We start from the raw sequence: 17703 nt of genomic DNA on the forward strand, positions 1-17703 counted from the left end.
GGCTGTTACCTTTGATCAAAAGTCACCCTGACATGTGTAAAGGAGGCAGGAGTTCTTTTCCCGGAGGAGAAGGTGATCGTGGTCTTCAACTTTTTTATGTTGTTTTTTCTTAAGAAAGAAATTCCTGATACGATCAGAAACATTTCTCTACTGTTGGCAGTGCCAGGGCACCATCGGGCCATGTGCTCGGCTCTGAAGAAGCCCAAAGAGACATGAAGTCATTGTCCAAGTTCACTTGGAAAGAGGTGATGCATGGCAGCCAGAGTGATCTTGCTAAAAGTATAGGCCTCCTTGTTACTTTCTCACTTAAATCTTTGCAGGGGCTTCCTATCTCACCCAGAATAAAACCCAAAAGTTCTCTGCGTGGCCCACAAGGCTTTGCTTGCTCTGGCTCCTGCCCTTACTGCTCCCATCATGCTCTAGCCACCCCAGCTCTTTATCTGTTCTGAAACTTATCAAGGTCATTTCCAGCTTATGGCTTTGCATGTGTTCCTCTTCCAGGAAAGGCCTTCTTTAGGTATCTGCCTGACTTTCCTCTTCTTGTCCTTCAGGTCTCAGCCCAAAAGATATCTCATCAGAGAGGTCCTGACCATCCAGGACTCCTCATCCTTCCAAAACGCTCCCACCACTACCTTGCTGAATCTTCTTCTTAGCTCTTATCCCTATTTGAAATTTCCACCTTTTTGTGTTTACATGTTTATCCATTGTCTTCTCCCATAGAAGGTAAGCTCCATGAAAGCCGAGAACTGTCCTCTTGTATGACTAGTGTATTGCTGCTCTCAGGACACCTCAATAAATGTTTGTTGAATGAATGTTGAATGAACTGGGATTCTGTGATAGGCCACCCTCCAAATGCATTACTTCCAGTGATCTTTTCAGTTGGTTTTATTGTTTTAATTCAGAAATAAAAAGTCAGTAATATACCATGGTAATTTTGTTTTCTGCTATCCAGTACTAGTGATTTTAATTTCTTTTCTTATTGTATTGATGAGGATTCCAGAACAATGTTGAATATAAAGTAACAGGAGGTATCCTGTCTTCTTCCTGTCATTCATAGGGTCTATGATGGGCTTCAAGGGGTCTTCAGTTCTATGCCCCAAATTTTCATTCTTTACACTTTTATGGAGAGAAGGTTCATAGCTTTCATGAAATTCCTAAAGGGGTCTTTACCCTTCTGTTTTAGGCCGGGTTCTCTAGAGAAGCAAAACGAGTGAGTGAGTGAGTCAGTGAGTGAGTGAGTGAGTGAGTGGAGAGAGGGAGAGAGAGATTTATATTAAGGAAATGGCTCACTTGGTTGTAGAGGCTGGAGAGTCCCAAGTCTGTGGTTCGGCTGGAGGCTTCTGACCCACATAGCTGCAGGGGCTGACGAACCAAAGATTGGCAGGTAAGCTGCTGCTCAAGTCCCAAGAACTGCAGGTCAGTTGAACAGGAGCCAGATGCAGGATCCAGAGCAGAGCAAAAGCCAGCAAGCTTTGCCAAAAAGTTATTATATATATATTGGATGCGGACCACACCCCCAAGGAAATTCCCTTTCAACTGACTGGCTGCTCATAGCAGATCTCATCATGGAGGCGATGACTTCGTTACATAACTGCCAAACTACATCGTAACTGCCAAACCACTGAGAATCAGGCCTAGCCAAGCTGACACACAGCCTTAACCATGATGCCCTCAAAAGGCTAATCAATGTTGTTGTTAGGTGCCACTGAGTTGGTTCTGACTCATAGTGACCACATGTACTGCAGAACAAAACAATGCCTGGTCTGGAGCCATCCTTACAATCATTTTGAGCCCATTGTTGCAGCTACCGTGTCAGTCCATCTCTTTGAGGGTCTTTCTCTTTTTCACTGACCCTCTACTTTACCAAGCATGATGTCCCTCTCCAGTGACTGGCCCCTGCTGGTAACATGTCCCAAGTATGTAACACGAAGCCTTGCCATCCTCCCTTCTAAAGAGCATTCAGGCTGTACATCTTCCAAGACAGGTCTGTTCTTTTCTTCTGGCAGTCTACAGTATATTCAATATTGTTCACAAACAGCACAATTCGAAGGCATCAATTCTTCTTCAGTCTTCCTTATTCATTTTCCAGATTTTGCATGCATATGAGCCGACTGAAAAGCCCATGGCTTGGGTCAGGCACGCCTTAGTCCTCAAAGTGACTTCTTTGCTTTTGAACACTTTAAAGAGGTCTTTTGCAGCAGATTTTCCCAGTGCAATATGTCATTTGATTTCTTGACTGCTACTTCTATGGGCATTGATTGTGGATCCAAGTAAAATGAAATCACTGGCTACTTCAATATTTTTTTCCATTTATCGTGCTGCTTATTGGCCCAGTTGTGAGGATTTTTGCTTTCTCTATGTTGAAGTGTAGTCCATACTGAAGGCTGCAGTCTTTGATCTTCCTCAGTGTTTCAAGTCCTCTTTGTTTTCAGATATGCAGATATGCTCATCTGCATATTGCAGATTGTTAAAGAGTCTTCCTCCAATCTTGATGCCTCCTTCTTCATATAGTCCAGCTTCTTGGATTATGTGCTCAGCATACAAACTAAGTGTGGTTAAAGGATACAACTCTGATGCACACCTTTTCTGATTTAAAACTGCTCAGTATCCCCTTGTTCTGTTTGAATGACTGCCTCTTGGTCTATGTGCAGGTTCCGTGTGAGCACAGTTAAGTGTTCTAGAATTCTCATTGTTCGCTATCTTATCCACAGTTTGTTACGGTCTATGTGCAGGTTCCGTGTGAGCACAGTTAAGTGTTCTAGAATTCTCATTGTTCGCTATCTTATCCACAGTTTGTTACGATCCACGCAGTTACATGCCTTTGAGTAGTCAATAAAATGCAGGTAAACATCTTTCTGGTATTCTCTGCTTTCAGCCAAGATCCATATGACATCAGCAATGATATTCCTCATTCCATGTCCTCTTCTGAATCTGGCTTGGATTTCTGGCAGTTCCCTGTTGATGTATTGCTGCAATTGTTTTTGAATTATCTTCAGTAAAATTTTACTTGCGTGTGATATTAATAATATCGTTTGATAATGTCTGCATTCTGTTGGATCACCTTCCTTTGGAATGGGCAAAGATATGGATATTTTCCAGTAAAGTCCTCCAGGTAGCTATCTTCCAAATTTCTTGGCTTAATGAGTAAGCACTTCCAGCATTGCATCCATTTGCTGAAACATCTCAGCTGGTATTCTGTCAACTCCTAGAGCCTTGTTTCTTTGCCAACGTCTTCAGTGCAGCTTGGACTTCTTCCTTCAGTACTATCAGTTCTTGATCGTATGCTACTTCGTGAAGACTAGACAAATTGTGGGATGACACTAAGGACATCATGTATGAAGAAAGAAAAAGCTCATTAAAAAGACAGGAAAGAAAGAAAACACCAAAATGGATGTCAGAAGAGACTCTGAAACTTACTCATAAATGTAGAGTGGCTAAAGTGAAAGGACGAAATGTTCTCGTATGAGAGATGAACGTAAGATTTCAAAGGGCAGCTCGAGAATGCAAAGTAAAGTATTATAATGAAATGCGCAAAGACCTTGGGTTAGAAAACCAAAAGGGAAGAACACATTCGGCATTTCTCAAACTGAAAGAACCCAAGAGAAAATTCAAACCTCAAGTTGCAATATTGAAGGATTCTATGGGGAAAACAAATATTGAAGAATTCTATGTGGAAAATATTGAATGATGCAGCATCAAAAGAAGATGGAAGGAATACACAGAGTCACTGTACTAAAAAGAATTGGTTGATGTTCAACCATTTCAGGAGGTAGCATATGATCAGGAATAAACATTACTGTGGAGTTTTTATCTTCTTATTTTATCAGGAATGGTTGTTTCACCATACCAGCTGTTGTTTGGAATTCATTCTTTGTTTAGCAAATATTCATGAGTGCCTATTATATGTCAGCTATCAAGTTTTTTTTTTTTTTATCAAGTTAGAAATTTAATTTTTTTAATTAATATTGCAAGATAATATTTTTTTCCCCTGACTGGCAAGTATAATGAAATATGTTAATAGATTTCCTAAAATGATAATACATTCCTAGCTGAAATCCAACTTGGCATTTAGAAATTATTATTTTAATATGTATTTGGAAACAAGTTGTTAACACATTGAAGATTTTCAAATATTTATTCATCAGTGAACTGTATGTAAAATTTGGGGGAGGCTATGATTTTTGGGTCAGATTTGGACCAAAGTTTTAAATAAATAAAATGAATTTGAATACTTTCTGGTTTTTTTATGCTCGAAAGTAGTTTTATGGTATAGGAATAATCAGTACCATGAAACTCATAAACTTTATTGGGATTAGCTAGGAGTATCTTCTTCCTATTGAATAAATCTTCGACCATTTTGCCAATTTCTTCCATGATCTGTTTAGGTTTTATAAGCTTTCTAGAATCAGTTTTGCTCATTTACTTTTTTGGAGAACAGTCAGTGTTTTTTAAATAATTACAAATTATTGAAATAATTTATAAACAATTAAAAATCTTAAGGCCACATACTATTTTTCAAATGTACGTGAATACTATTTTGAGTAACAACATACGTATTTATGTGAAAGCATTTCCAAATTCATAACTCTTTGTCATGTATTACTCTGACGTTCAAAATGTTCTCCACTCCAAAAAGAAATTCTCTAGGTTTTCACTGTGGTACGTTGAGATGGGTATTCTTCATCATGTTACAGAATTATCTTTCTATCCTGTGTCCACTGAGACTTTTTATTTCTCTTTAATAAATTTACTGAGTGCTTCCAAGGGCTATTTTGGCATCTGTTGAGATTATCACATGCTTTTAAAAAACAGTACTTACTAAATGACCTAGGTTTCCCCCTGCTATTAGTTACGGCATGTGATTTTCTCAATATTGAAAAATTTAGTTTGCTAGTATTTTATTTAGGATTTTAGTATTTGTGTTTGTGGGTGAGATTGGCATATATGTATTCTTGTTCTTTTTATTTATATTGTCTCTTCCCAGGAATGTTCTTGTTTATTCTGTAGAGCTTAATACATCTGGTATCTTCCCTGTCTCCTCTCTTACCACCTCCCATGATCCTTTTTCCCCAGGGAATCTTACTTTTGAGTTTCTGTGGGGCCAGAGCTCTAAGTCAGTGCCTTGTTTTCTAGACTTTTTTATTCACAACCTTACAGGGCAACTCTGCCTTTCTCTCATCAAACCATATCTGTCCTACTCTCATTCTACTGCTGTGGCTAAGACATCTGTTTCCCTTAATAGTGGCCTTTCAGATAGTACCTGCATTTTAACAGAGGCTTCAAGTCATCTTTTCACTGGAAATCTGGGTGGTCTTTCCCTAGCACTCAGTTCATCTTTTGCCTAGAGAGGAAGATGTATGCTGAAGCCCCAGTGATCCAGCAGAGAACGTGGAGCTCTTGTCTTCCACTCAGGCAGGCCCTTCCCTGCATATACCTGGGACCCGAGCTGTGGGAATGATAATGCCAGTGACAATATGAGTGGAATGAAACCTCCTCACCTGCTCAGGTGCTGTGGATAAGAGCTGAAGCTAGAGCTTCCAGTTTTTCCTAGGACAGCAGTTAAATGGAAAGTTAGAAAAGAGGTATTAATTCCTAAACAGGCACAGGCCTGCTGGGATCACTGCAGCCTATAGGACACAAGTCAGTATCCGACACTGTATTTGCTCTAGCACCAAGTGAAGATGAAGACAATCTTCTGAGAATAAGTGCTACCTGGTAGGAAGGACACTGTATCCTCACATGAATGGTGATTATTTTATGAGGGTGAGGTACGACAACAACAATACTGGATTTTATGTTACTATGACATCAACAAAAAACGTGTCCCAGGCACATTTGAAAAAAAAAAAATTCAAGGGTCTGGGTTTTCTCAGTCAACAGTCAATGATTCTATCTCTAGGACCATTGACCAGTATTGTACCTCCACATGGCCTGACTTTTAAAAACAGGAAAACTATCAGACGATGCACAAACTGGCATCTTGTTTGGGGAAAAAGGTATTTATTAGCTTAAGGAAGTCTCAGTTCTTTGACGAAAATTATTTTACGAAAACATAAATACAGGAAAGGATCCTCGTGGTGCAATGGCTCGACTGCTAATTGAAAGGTGAGGTGGAACCCACACTCAGCGGCTCCACAAGAGAAATGACCTGATGATTTGCTCCTGTAAAAATTAGAGCCTAGGAAACCCCATGGAGCAGTTTTACTCTGTCATAGAGGGTTGCTATGAGTCTGAATCGACTTGACGGCACACAGCAACAACAATGTAAGTAGTGGAGGAGTCTGCTGGTCTGTGGCTCCCTTGTGAAAATACAGCAGACTGACTCATTTACTTAGGATAATAATAAAAAAAGACATTATAAATAAAAATGCTTTCAGGACATCAGATATACAAACTTGACTATAACACAGGAATTAACTAGTTTGGGCCTTCAGCACACGCTGGTGTTCCACAAGTTTGGTATGTAGAACATTTTCTGTCATACAAGCAATGTTATATAGGATACTTATGCCAGGAAACAAAAATCTGTTTAATCCATTACATACCAAGAACCACAGAGTTTTAGAGCCAGAAGGGATCTTGGGGATCAATGTTCCACGCCTGGAAAGATTAGGGGGGTCTGTGGGCTACTCAGTCCTTGAATGTACTAGTCTCCAAACTCTAGGCCAGTAGTTTGTGGCCCTTCTTTGCATGCCTGGAGGCAAAGTGGTTCTAAGAGCCACTTCAGCCAGGACTTTCTTCTAGAACCCCTGGCACAGCCCCCTTCCCAGTGGAAGTAGAGAAGCAAGTGCTCACTCTCAGGCTCTGAGGACCATGTGGTTTGGGAGTCTAATGGGAACTTTGATGGGAACCAAGCTGTTACTTAAAGAAGGAGCATGATCTTTGGAAACCCAGTTCCCAAGAGGTTTTTGGCCTGGCCCTAAGGTCGACCAGCTTGTTTGTCAGCCAGATAAAATTCAGATGGCAATGACCATTCTGGAATCATCACACTGAGTCCCAACAGCCAGTCAAAGTGAGGCATTTAACCCAAATGTAGGAACAAGTCAGTCCACAGCAAAAGGCTGACACCAATCAGGAAAAACTGTGTCTCTAAAGAGGTTCCACTGCTGCTGGTTAGGATTCAAGGGCTTCAGTTCCTAGATGAGATGCCATATTGATGTCACTGAGCTGCCTCTTAGGTCACTGTGTCTGCCGAAATGTGCACACTCCTCTGCTTGGGCTCCCGGCGAACGAGGTCAGTGGTGGAGGCAGGAGGGACCCGTGGAGTTTGATTAAGCTCTACTGGTATAAGGCAAGGCTCCTCTTGGCAAGGTAAGGGGAATTAGCAGTCACTGGCACTTGGATCTCCTCACTGCTTATTCACAACACTGAAGTGACTATTGGTGAACTGAGAACTTTACATTTGCTCCTATTTGGGTACTGCCTTAGTCTGATTACCCCCAGAAGCAGATCCCAAGACATGAGTTTCAGTGCAGGGCATTTATTTGGGAGGTTATCCCAAGACACAGTGTAGAGGGTGGGGAAGCGAGAGGGAAGGGAACAGAGTCAATAAAGACTGTCTTATCAAGCAATTTATCACTGTGGGTGCCTAGGGCTAAATCTGGAGTCAGTATACAGCTTAAGCCTCAGACCTACCCCACTCCTCCAGGACAAAGGACCTGTAGTGTTTATAAACTCTTCCCATCAGTCACTGAGGACTGCTCCTAACCAAACTAAAAAATTGCATTGTTGTTGAGTCAATTGCAACTCATAGCGACCCTACAAGACACAGTAGAACTTCCCCATAGGGTTTCCAAGGGGCGGCTGGTAGATTCAAACTGCTGACCTTTTGGTTAGCAGCTGAGCTCTTAACCACTACACCACCAGGGCTCCAAGTACTGCTCCTGAGGGGTGTTATTTCTTGAGTACTTCTAGCCTGCCTTTGGTATAGAATGTGGAGATCTTCCTCTCACAGCAAGCCTTCAGGCAACTGGATTTCTGGTCAATGTGCACTGCCAAGAGTTAAGGAGAACCATGGACAACTTCTAGAACAGTTACCTTAGTCCAGATGCACTTGCCAAGCACGCTGTGTGTTTGCAAATTGCATGGTTGTGTCTCAAACTCAGTCTAATCCTGAAACCTATCTCTATACTGCTCCATCTCTAAGTAATATTCAATATACAAAGCTGTATTTCTGTGTGTGTTGTGCGAACTAATTATGGTTGGATCACAGGGGAAGTCACGGCTACTCTGATCCTAAAGATGGGAGCTTGGGGGGTCTGACGCAGCGTTTTTCCCACTTAGTCTGCATCACATGAAGAAGCACCAAATGTGGCCACCCATCTACAGACTGACACTGCAAGTGTCGACTGGAAATAGGGACTAAGCTGTTGCCTTGGTGCCAAGAGATGTTATTTCATGAATGTGAAGTTTATCTTCTGTGAGACTGTTAAAAGGGATGTGATCATTAATATTTGCTGGGTTCCTGCTATGTGCTAAACCATATGCTGCACAATTCAATCTTCGCAACTCCATAATGGGGTATGATTATCCCATTTTACAGATGAGACCAAGATGTGTTTATTCTAACCAATGAGAAGACCTGGCTGGGTCCTAGGAATCAATGAAAAAACAATATCAATGCGGGCCTGCTGACATGCTGGGGGTGAGTACAGGGACTGCAGAGCAGCTTGCGCTACAGGGTGGAGAAAGGATTGGAGGGGTCAAAAGGGGCCTGGGGGAGCACAGAGACCAGTTAGGAGGTGGTGCATAGTGAACAGGCAAGAAACGACATTGGCTTGTTCTAAGTAGTGGCAGTGAGTTAAAAACTAACCAACGTTGACAGAGTTTGCAAATTGCATGGCTGTGTTTCAAACTCAGTCTAATCCTGACGCCTATCTCTATACTCTTCTGTCTCTAAATATAAAAAAAAAATATATAGTCAATATATAAACCTATATTTCTGTTCACCTTTAACCAGAGTAGCCCATGCCTGACAAATATATATTACTTATCTTTTTTGTTTCTATATAAATTTTTACATGTAAAGGGTGATGTCCGTTTGAATATTTAATTCATTGATTCATGGTAGACTGGGCTCAAAGGACTAGAACTCTGAGGAACTGACACATGTGCGGGTTTGAGTAGAAGTGACTTTCCTAATTTCCTGCTCAGTGAGGACACGGAGCAGGATGGGGAGCTTGTTCAAGTCCCCAGGACACCCCCCCTCCCCCCGGTGTTTCTTCCTTTCCCTGTTCACATTGTGCCAGGAAAGTACAGTTCAAGTTGGCACTGTGTCTCCTGAAGGCGAGGCCTGTGAGTGTTGACCCCTTGTGGCCTGGCATGCCCTGGGACCATGGGGCAGCAAAGCCAGTCAGAGACAGGGCCATTGTAAGACATAACGTGATGTTCTTAGTGACCAGGTGACTCTGGGCTCCAGCAGACAACGTGACTGTTCTGTGGCTCCAGTTCAAGAAACAGAGGATCAGAGCCCTTTACCACTGGTGAAGCAACAGGTGAGGGGCTGGAGAGGGCTGCCTACGGAAGCCAATCTCAGCTCTCTAGCCCACAGACACACCAGGTTAAAGATGTGTGTTGTCCTCACATAGAAGGCCCAGCAGATTTACGGGTGAGGACTTGATGGAGGGCCATGGGAATGAGTGAAACTCCAGGGTGTTGGAAAGTTCAGGGGCTCAGCCATGGGGACGGTCTCTACTTCACTCTGGGGCTACTCTTGGCCACCTGTGGTCCCTCCCCATTTGCACGGCTCCTCACAGTATCCCAGCTCTGCGGCCATGCAGATGAGAGGCTCATTCACCCATGTGTGGGGGCCACCAGCAACTTGTTAGCTTATATAGCATAGCCTCAGAATAAAGAAAAATCCTGGGAGATTTTTCTCTACCAGAATCATCACTCTAAAGGTGAAATGGAATCTTTAGTACTGAGTGTACCACGTGTGCAAAGAACTCTGGATGTTACAGACAAAACTTTATCTGAGTTACAGGAGAAGCAGAGAATACTAAAGATAGGAAGAAGCCTATGGCTTGAGGCCAAGCAGCTTTGCGTTCCAACCCTAGCTCTGAAACTTGCTAGGTGTAGGCCTTGGGCACATACATTAATGACTCAGCCTCAGTATCCTCATCTGCAAAAGGGGCTTCATCTACTTCAAAGGATTGAGGTCTTATCAAATGAGCTAACATATGGAAAGCACCAGGCATATAGGAGGTCCTCAATAGTAAGTGTCTTCCTCTTCCATCGTAGGCAAGCAGGGATATCCTGACTCTAAAGTGGCCACGTCTAGCATGAATGTGCTTTGAAAAGCTGTAGAAGAAACCCAGGAACGTGCTGGAAGACAGAGGGCAGGGCACTGACCTGGGAGGGAGGGAGGGAGTCTGGGATGCCTCTCTGCCAGGAACTGACTGAGGGGCCGGGTCTAGCTTATGTGGTTTCCAAACTGTATCCCTTTGTACTCAGGGGCTGGCTCTGAAGGAGGAGGGTGGGACTGAAGATCAAGTGTTTGGGGCATTGGGGATCCTAAGGGCAGCAATATTTTTATCTGTTTGTCACATCATGATTCCATATAGGTCATGTTTGAAAAAGGATTCTGGGGCTAAAACTAACAAACAAAAGTCTGAAAGCTCCAAAGATAAATGATCCGGAAGGCCATCTTTAACACAAAGACTCTCTATCAAGGAATGATCCTTCATCATGGGTTAAATGAAGGGTAGGCTACATGATCTCAGCCCATGGCCAGAAATCCTCAAGGAGAGGGTGGAGTGGGAAATAACGCTGCTTTTTCAACCAGTGAGAGAACCCATGGGTGCTAACTATAGAACTGAAATGGAAGGGCCGTCTTGACAAAGGATCTTGGAGACGAGAAGCCTTGGGAGACATCTGTAGGACCCTGCTGTTTCCCCAGCTGTATCACCCGGCACTAATCAAGAAGAGTTTTCTTGGGCACTCCCAAGTACAGATGGATGCGCATTTTAGAGAAAGTCTCTGACACTCAGCACATCTCTGCACAAATATAGAGCCTTTCCTCACCAGCCCAGCTACAGAAGCTTGAGCTGTATGTGGGTGATTTCACAGCTCTTACCTTCTTCAGCTCATCCTGGACACTCTGGCTGTTGTCTTCAGAGGACAGACTTTCCTTCTGGTTCTCAGATTCTGTCTTGGGCTCGGACTCCTGATCCTCCCCTGAAGAAGTCTCTTTTTCACTCATTTTCATTGCTAACTCATACAACCTGTTTCTCAGTTTCTCTTCCGTGGTGTTTGTGCTGGTCCTGGGGTGCTGAGCCTCACTGCTAATGTCAGTTTCGGATGAATCACCCAACACCTACATGAAAGTCAGAACAATGAGATACAGACCCCTCAGTTACAGTCATGCTGTTTCTTGTCCCTAATAACCTAAGTGAAAGAAGAGACAGTCCAGGAAAGTCACAGCTCTCCCACCTGATCTGTGTTCTACAGACAGGCTTTTACTTGTTACTTTTATTTTGTCAATCGTGTGCATCTTTAAACACACATATGAGCAAAACCAAACCCACTGCGGTTGAGTTGATTCAGACTCATGACAACCCCATAGGACAGAGCAGAAGTGCCCAAGGGTTTCCACGGCTGTAATCTTTATGGAAAGAGATTGCCACATCTTTCTTCCATGGAGCAGCTGGTGGGTTCAAAGTGCCAAACTTTCGGTTAGCAGCCAAGTGCTTAACCACTGCACCACCAGGGCTCCTTGTGTGCATTTTAGCATTGTGTTAATGGATTCAGGCAGGGGAGCATCTGTACTCAGAAAACTGTTTGAATTCAATCAGGTTTTTCATTCACAAAATACTTATTGAGTGCCCACCATGGGCAGCTCTGTGCTGGTGTTGATGATGCAATGCTGAGCAAAACTGGCCAGTCCCTGCCCCTGTGGCTCTTAGGGTCTAGTGGAGGAGACACATACTCATATAGAGCTTTATGAACTGTCGTGGTGGTAAATGGAGAGAAGTCAGGGGCTTCTATCAGCCCATAAAGGGATACTTTGATCAAAGGAGTTGGGGATTGGGGAAGACTTTCCCATGGAAGTGATATTTGAGCTGGGATTCACTGTGAGTAATAGTGACCCAGCTAAAAGGGAGAGGGAGAGGACAGTATTCTGGGTAAAGGGCAAAGACTTTGAGATGGTACAAGGTCCTTGTACATATGTAATGGATGCTATGTGACAGTCCCTTAATAATTACAATTCCAGCTTACGAATTACATCCACTGTTCCTATTATCCATTCAGTGAGTATGTCCAAAGTTTATCCTATGAACAAGGTCATTGCCAGGCCTGGGAAGCTCTGGAAAGACACAGAGACTGTGATTCTTCCTCTATTCTTGACCTTAAGTTGGACAGATGTATACGGAATTTTACCAAGGCCACCTCTGGTGCACCGTCAGGGTCCACTGGACCCAATTTTAGTTTTCTCTTTGACTTGTTCTATTTGTAAGGCTTGCTGCTTCATGGCTTTTATTCTTTCTTAGAGATATCCCAAAGAACAAAGAGAAAATTTGCTTATTTTTAAAACAGAATAAAACTTCTCCACTGCAATTACCATACGGGTTCATTTGACCCTTTTATAAATTGAAGATTCAGGATGGGATCTTTGTAATCTTATTTTTCCTTTCTCTTGACACATTTTGCTATTTCATCATCCTGGGAACGATTTTATCATTAAAACCAAAACCGAAACCAAACCCATTGCCATCAAGTCGATTCCAACTCATAGTGACCCTATAGGACAGAGTAGAACTGTCCCACAGGGTTTCCAAGGAGCATCTGGTGGATTCGAGCTGCCGACCTTTTGGTTAGCCACTGAGCTCTATACCACTGCATCACCATTACTCATCAATTATTCCCAACCATGCTGAAAGAGACCAATGCAACAAGAAAACAGAAGAATGATGGAATTGCCTAGAAGGATGATTCAATAGTAAAATAAATTATTGCTATTTTGAGTCTGTTTTTAGCTTTCATTGCACACACTGGAGAATTAAAAGCTTTTTATGATGGCAAAAATAAGAAAGCTGACAGGGAACAATGTTTCAGGATTATTAGATGACTCAGAAGATGGATGCCAAACAAAGGAGAGCAGCCCTCTAGACTCTAACAATGAGACTGATTATAAAAGTGAAATCTCAGACTGAGCATCTTCGGATCACAGTGTCCTAGATGAAACTTCTCATAACTCATGAATCAATGACTGAACAACATATTGCCAAGGACAAAAAGGAAATATGGCATTTCATCCAGTTAGTCATTCAACATTTTACCACATAAGGACACGTGACTGCATTCTTCCATCATTTATCATGTTTGTGCATCAAGTTTACTTGATATGGTTTGTAAGTAGACAAATGCTGAACGTAGATGTCCACAGAAAGGTTATTAGAAGGAAATAGATGACATAGGAATGAAAAAAAAAATCCCTGGATTGATAAAAGAAAAAGCGTCCACTGGACCCAGAAGGTAAAAAGGGAAATGGCTATTTTTTCTGGTTCTCATTGAGGATCAACGATGAGGGCCTCATGAGAAGTGCCTGGTGCCCCCAACATGCTTGAGAAAGAGGAATTCCCTCACAGGCGGGTACTGGTAAGCTCCCCAGGAAGAATGGCCTCTGAGCAGGCTCTTGGAAGATGAGGGAAATTTTAATATATGAAGATGAGGCCAGGCATTCTTGATGAGGAAGCAGCAAGACCAATAAAACCCAGGACACGAGACTGCTTGGCATAGTTACAGGAATAAGTGGAGCTAGAAGAAGAAGAAGCTCAGATGTGGAGTGTGAGGTGCTTGAGAAACAGGCCTGGATAAGGCTGCAGAGGGTTAAATATTAGCCTAAGGAACTGGGATTTATTTATCAAGCATTTTTGCTGCTACTGCTGAAGTATGCTCTAAATTAGCCAGAAAACAAGCAACTGGCTATAAACTCTTACTGGAAACTTTCCCTTATCATTTCTGCTTAGCAGATTTAACACACTAAACTTGTCAGTTCATCTTAACTATGGTTTGTTTTCTTTGTTATTGTTAGCCGCCATCAGGTTGGACCTGACTCATTTCAATGCCATGCACAGTGGAACAGAATGACGCCTGGTCTTACATCATCCCCATGACTGGTTGAGATTGGACTGTTGTGATCCATACAATTTTCATTGGCTAATTTTCAGAAATAGATCACCAGGCCTTTCTTTCTAGCCTGTCTTAGTCTGGACACCCGGATGAAATCTGTTCAGCATCACAGCAACATGCAAGCCTCCAGTGACAGACAAGTGGTGACTGCTCATGCATTGTACTGGCTGGGACCCAAACCTCGGTTCCCCTCATGGAATGTGGGAATTCTACCACTGAGCCACAATTGCCTTCACTGCTTTTCTTTAGCTTTGGCCTAATTAATCATTCCTTGGACATGTTGCTGTTGTTAGGCACTGTTGAGTCAGTTCTGATTCAAAGCAACCCTGTGTACAACAGAATGAAACACTGCCCGTACTGTGCCATGCCCACAACCGTTGTTACGCTTGAGCCCATTGTTGCAGCCACTGTGTCAATCCACCTCGTTGAGGGTCTTCCTCTTTTCTGCTGACCCAGTACTTTACCAAGCATGCTGTCCTTCTCCAGGGACTGATCCCATCTGACAACATGTCTAAAGTATGTAAGACACAGTCTCGCCATCCTTGCTTCTAAGGGGCATTCTGGTTGTACTTCTTCCAAGACAGATTACTTCATTCTTTTGGCAGTCCATGGTATATTCAATATTCTTTGCCAACTCCACAATTCAGAGGCGTCAATTCTTCTGTCCTCCTTATTCACTGTCCAACTTTGACATGCATGTGATGCGACTGAAAATACCCTGGCTTGGGTCAGGAGCATCTTGGTCTTCAAGGTGACATCTTTGCTCTTCAACACTTTAAAGAGGTCTTTAGGAGCAGAGTTGCCCAATGCAACACGTCTTTTGATTTCTTACTGCTGCTTTCACGGGTGTCGATTGTGGATTCAAATAAAATGAAATCTTTCACAACTTCAATCTTCTCTCCACTTATCATCATGTTGCCTATTGGTACAGTCCTGAGGATTTTAGTTTTCTTTATATTGACGTGCAATCCATACTGAAGGCTGTGGTCTTTGGTCTTCATCAGTCAGTGCTTCAAGTCCTCTTCACTTTCAGCAAGCAAGGCTGTGTCATCTGCATAAGGCAGGTTCATAATAAGTCTTCCACCAATCCTGATGCCTCATTCTTCTTCATATAGTCCAGCTTCTCGGATTATTTGCTCAGCATACAGATTGAGTAGGTATGGTGAAAGGATACAACCCTGACACATACCTTTCCTGACTTTAAACCATGCAGTACCCCTTGTTCTGTCTGAACAACTGCCTCTTGATCTATGTCCCGGTTCCTCATGAGCACAGTTAAGAGTTCTGGAATTCCCCTTCTTCACAATGTTATCCATAGTTTGTTATGATCCACACAGTCGAATGCCTTTGCATAGTCAATAAAACACAGCTAAACATCCTTCAGGTATTCTCTGCTTTCAGCCAGGATCCATCCGACATCAGCAATGATATCCCTGGTTCCAGGTCCTTTTCTGAAACCAGCCTGAATTTCTGGCAGTTTCCTGTCGATATCCTGCTGCAGCTGCTTTTGCATGATCTTCAGCAAAATTTTACTTGCGCGTGATATTAATGATATTGTTTGATAATTTCTGCTTTCAGTTGGATCACCTTTCTTGGGAATAGGCATAAATATGGATCTCTTCCAGCTGGTTGGCCAGGTAGCTGTCTTCCAAATTTCTTGGCATAGACGAGTGGTATTTCCAGTGCTGCATCCGTTTGTTGAAACATCTCAATTGATATTCTGTCAATTCCTCGAGCCTTGTTTTTCGCCAGTGCCTTCAGTGCAGCTTGGGCTTCTGTCTTCAGTACCATCGGTTCCTGATCATATGCTACCTCTTGAAATGGTTGAACATTGACCAATTCTTCCTTGGACATAGAGACTGTGAAATGCTTATTTGCAAGGCTAAAATAGTTAATCCAAAAGATGAGGCCTGCTTAACGCGATGAGTCTGGGTTTCACGCCTGTATATTTACCAGAGACATCACAGAACTTTTGAAGAACTAGTCAATTGTGATTTAGTCCACATTCAGCACACAAGTATTGAGTGCCTACTGTGTTCTGGGCCTGCTGATGGGCCACAGGGGCTCAGCGGTGAGTGTGCCACTATCCTTACCCTGGTGGAGTTCATGGTGTGGTTGGGAGAGGAACACCTGACCAGGTAATTGCAACATGGCAGAGGAACAACATACATACGTGTGTGGTTGATGAGAGCTCAGAGGAGGGCCCCTTACTCGGTTAATTAAGATGGCTATCGACAGGGGAAGGAAAATTGGAAGAAGGGATACTTGATGCAGAATCTTAAAGAATGGAACCCTAAAGGTTATCAAGATATACCTCAAGTTTTAGTTGAGCTCCAAGAATCATAACAATGCTAAGTTATGGCCCCAGAGTTCACAGAAGGCCCTGAATCATATGCACGTGGACCTGACACCCAGGTGACACAATACATGACTGTCATTATCAAAAGCCACCACGGCTTCAGATATAACTTAGTAATATTTGGCCATATAATATTTATTAAGTAGATCAAGGGATATTTTCATTGCCAAGAAAAAATAGGTACGTATTTTCAATCTGCAAAGGGTTAGTAAATTCCTGCCCTGTGTTGTAAGCTTACATGATTTTTCCCTCATGTGCTGATTTTAATACCACTCTCATCTCTATGATGGCTGGGACAATAAATGCTAAGTTTGGGTTTTAGCTGACACAGGGTCTGTGGATAGGCCTCGGTGGACTCCTGATATCTGATATACACTCACGTTTTTCTAGAGAGAGGGTTACTGGCTTTCTTCAGGTTTTCACAGGGTTAAGGAACACTGATAAGAGTAAATCTTGTTGTTGTTCTTGTTAGTTGTCATTGTGTTGGCTCTGACTTGTGGCAACCTTATGTATAACCAGATGATATGTTGCCCAGTTTGTTGTACTGTGGTGGTTTGGTGTTGCTATGATTCTGGAAGCTGTGCCACTAGTATTTCATTTACCAGGAGGGTCACCCATGTTGGACAGGTTCTAGCAGTGCTTCCAGACTAAGAGAGACTAGAAAGGGAGGCCTGACAATCTTCTGAAAATTAGTCAATGAAAACTTTGAAAAACAACAGAATAAATCTACTTTCTAGAAAAAAAAAAAAAAATCAAACCAAACTGATTGCTGTCTAATTGATTCCAACTCACAGTGACCCTACAGGACAGAGTAGAACTGCCCCATAGGGTTCACAAAGCTGTAATCTTTACAGAAGTAGACTGCCATATCTTTGTTGCTGTTGTTGTTGTTAGGTGCTGTAGAGTCAGTTCCAACTCATAGTGACCCTATGTACAATAGAACAAAGCACTGCCTGGTCCTGCGACATCCTCACAATTGTTGCTATGTTTGAGCCCATTGTTACAGCCTGTATGTCGATCCATCTCATTGAGGGTCTTTCTTTTTTTCCCTGACCCTCTACTTTACCAAGGATGATGTCCTTCTCCAGGGACTGGTCCCTTCTGATAACATGTCCAAAGTAAGTGAGACAAAGTCTTGCCATTCTCGCTTCTAAGGAGCATTCTGGTCGTACTTCTTCCAAGACAGATGTTTGTACTTCCAGCAGTCCATGGTA

General features: G+C 42.7%; 1 protein-coding gene across 11 annotated transcripts in view; it reads right to left on the minus strand.

Moving 5' to 3' along the window:
• Positions 1-17703, minus strand: part of MYRIP (myosin VIIA and Rab interacting protein) — a 372549-nt gene that overhangs the window by 38358 nt on the left and 316488 nt on the right. For 9 of the 11 annotated variants that reach the window (XM_049870918.1, XM_049870916.1, XM_049870913.1 and 6 more), the window contains one exon: positions 11075-11314. The exons of the other annotated variants lie outside the window; for them this stretch is intronic. In XM_049870918.1, coding sequence (XP_049726875.1) covers positions 11075-11314 — 240 coding nt within the window. The remainder of the gene's footprint in view (positions 1-11074; positions 11315-17703) is intronic. 11 annotated transcript variants of the gene reach the window in all.

This window comes from Elephas maximus, chromosome 27 (assembly GCF_024166365.1).
Source record: "Elephas maximus indicus isolate mEleMax1 chromosome 27, mEleMax1 primary haplotype, whole genome shotgun sequence".
Classification (NCBI taxonomy): domain Eukaryota; kingdom Metazoa; phylum Chordata; class Mammalia; order Proboscidea; family Elephantidae; genus Elephas; species Elephas maximus.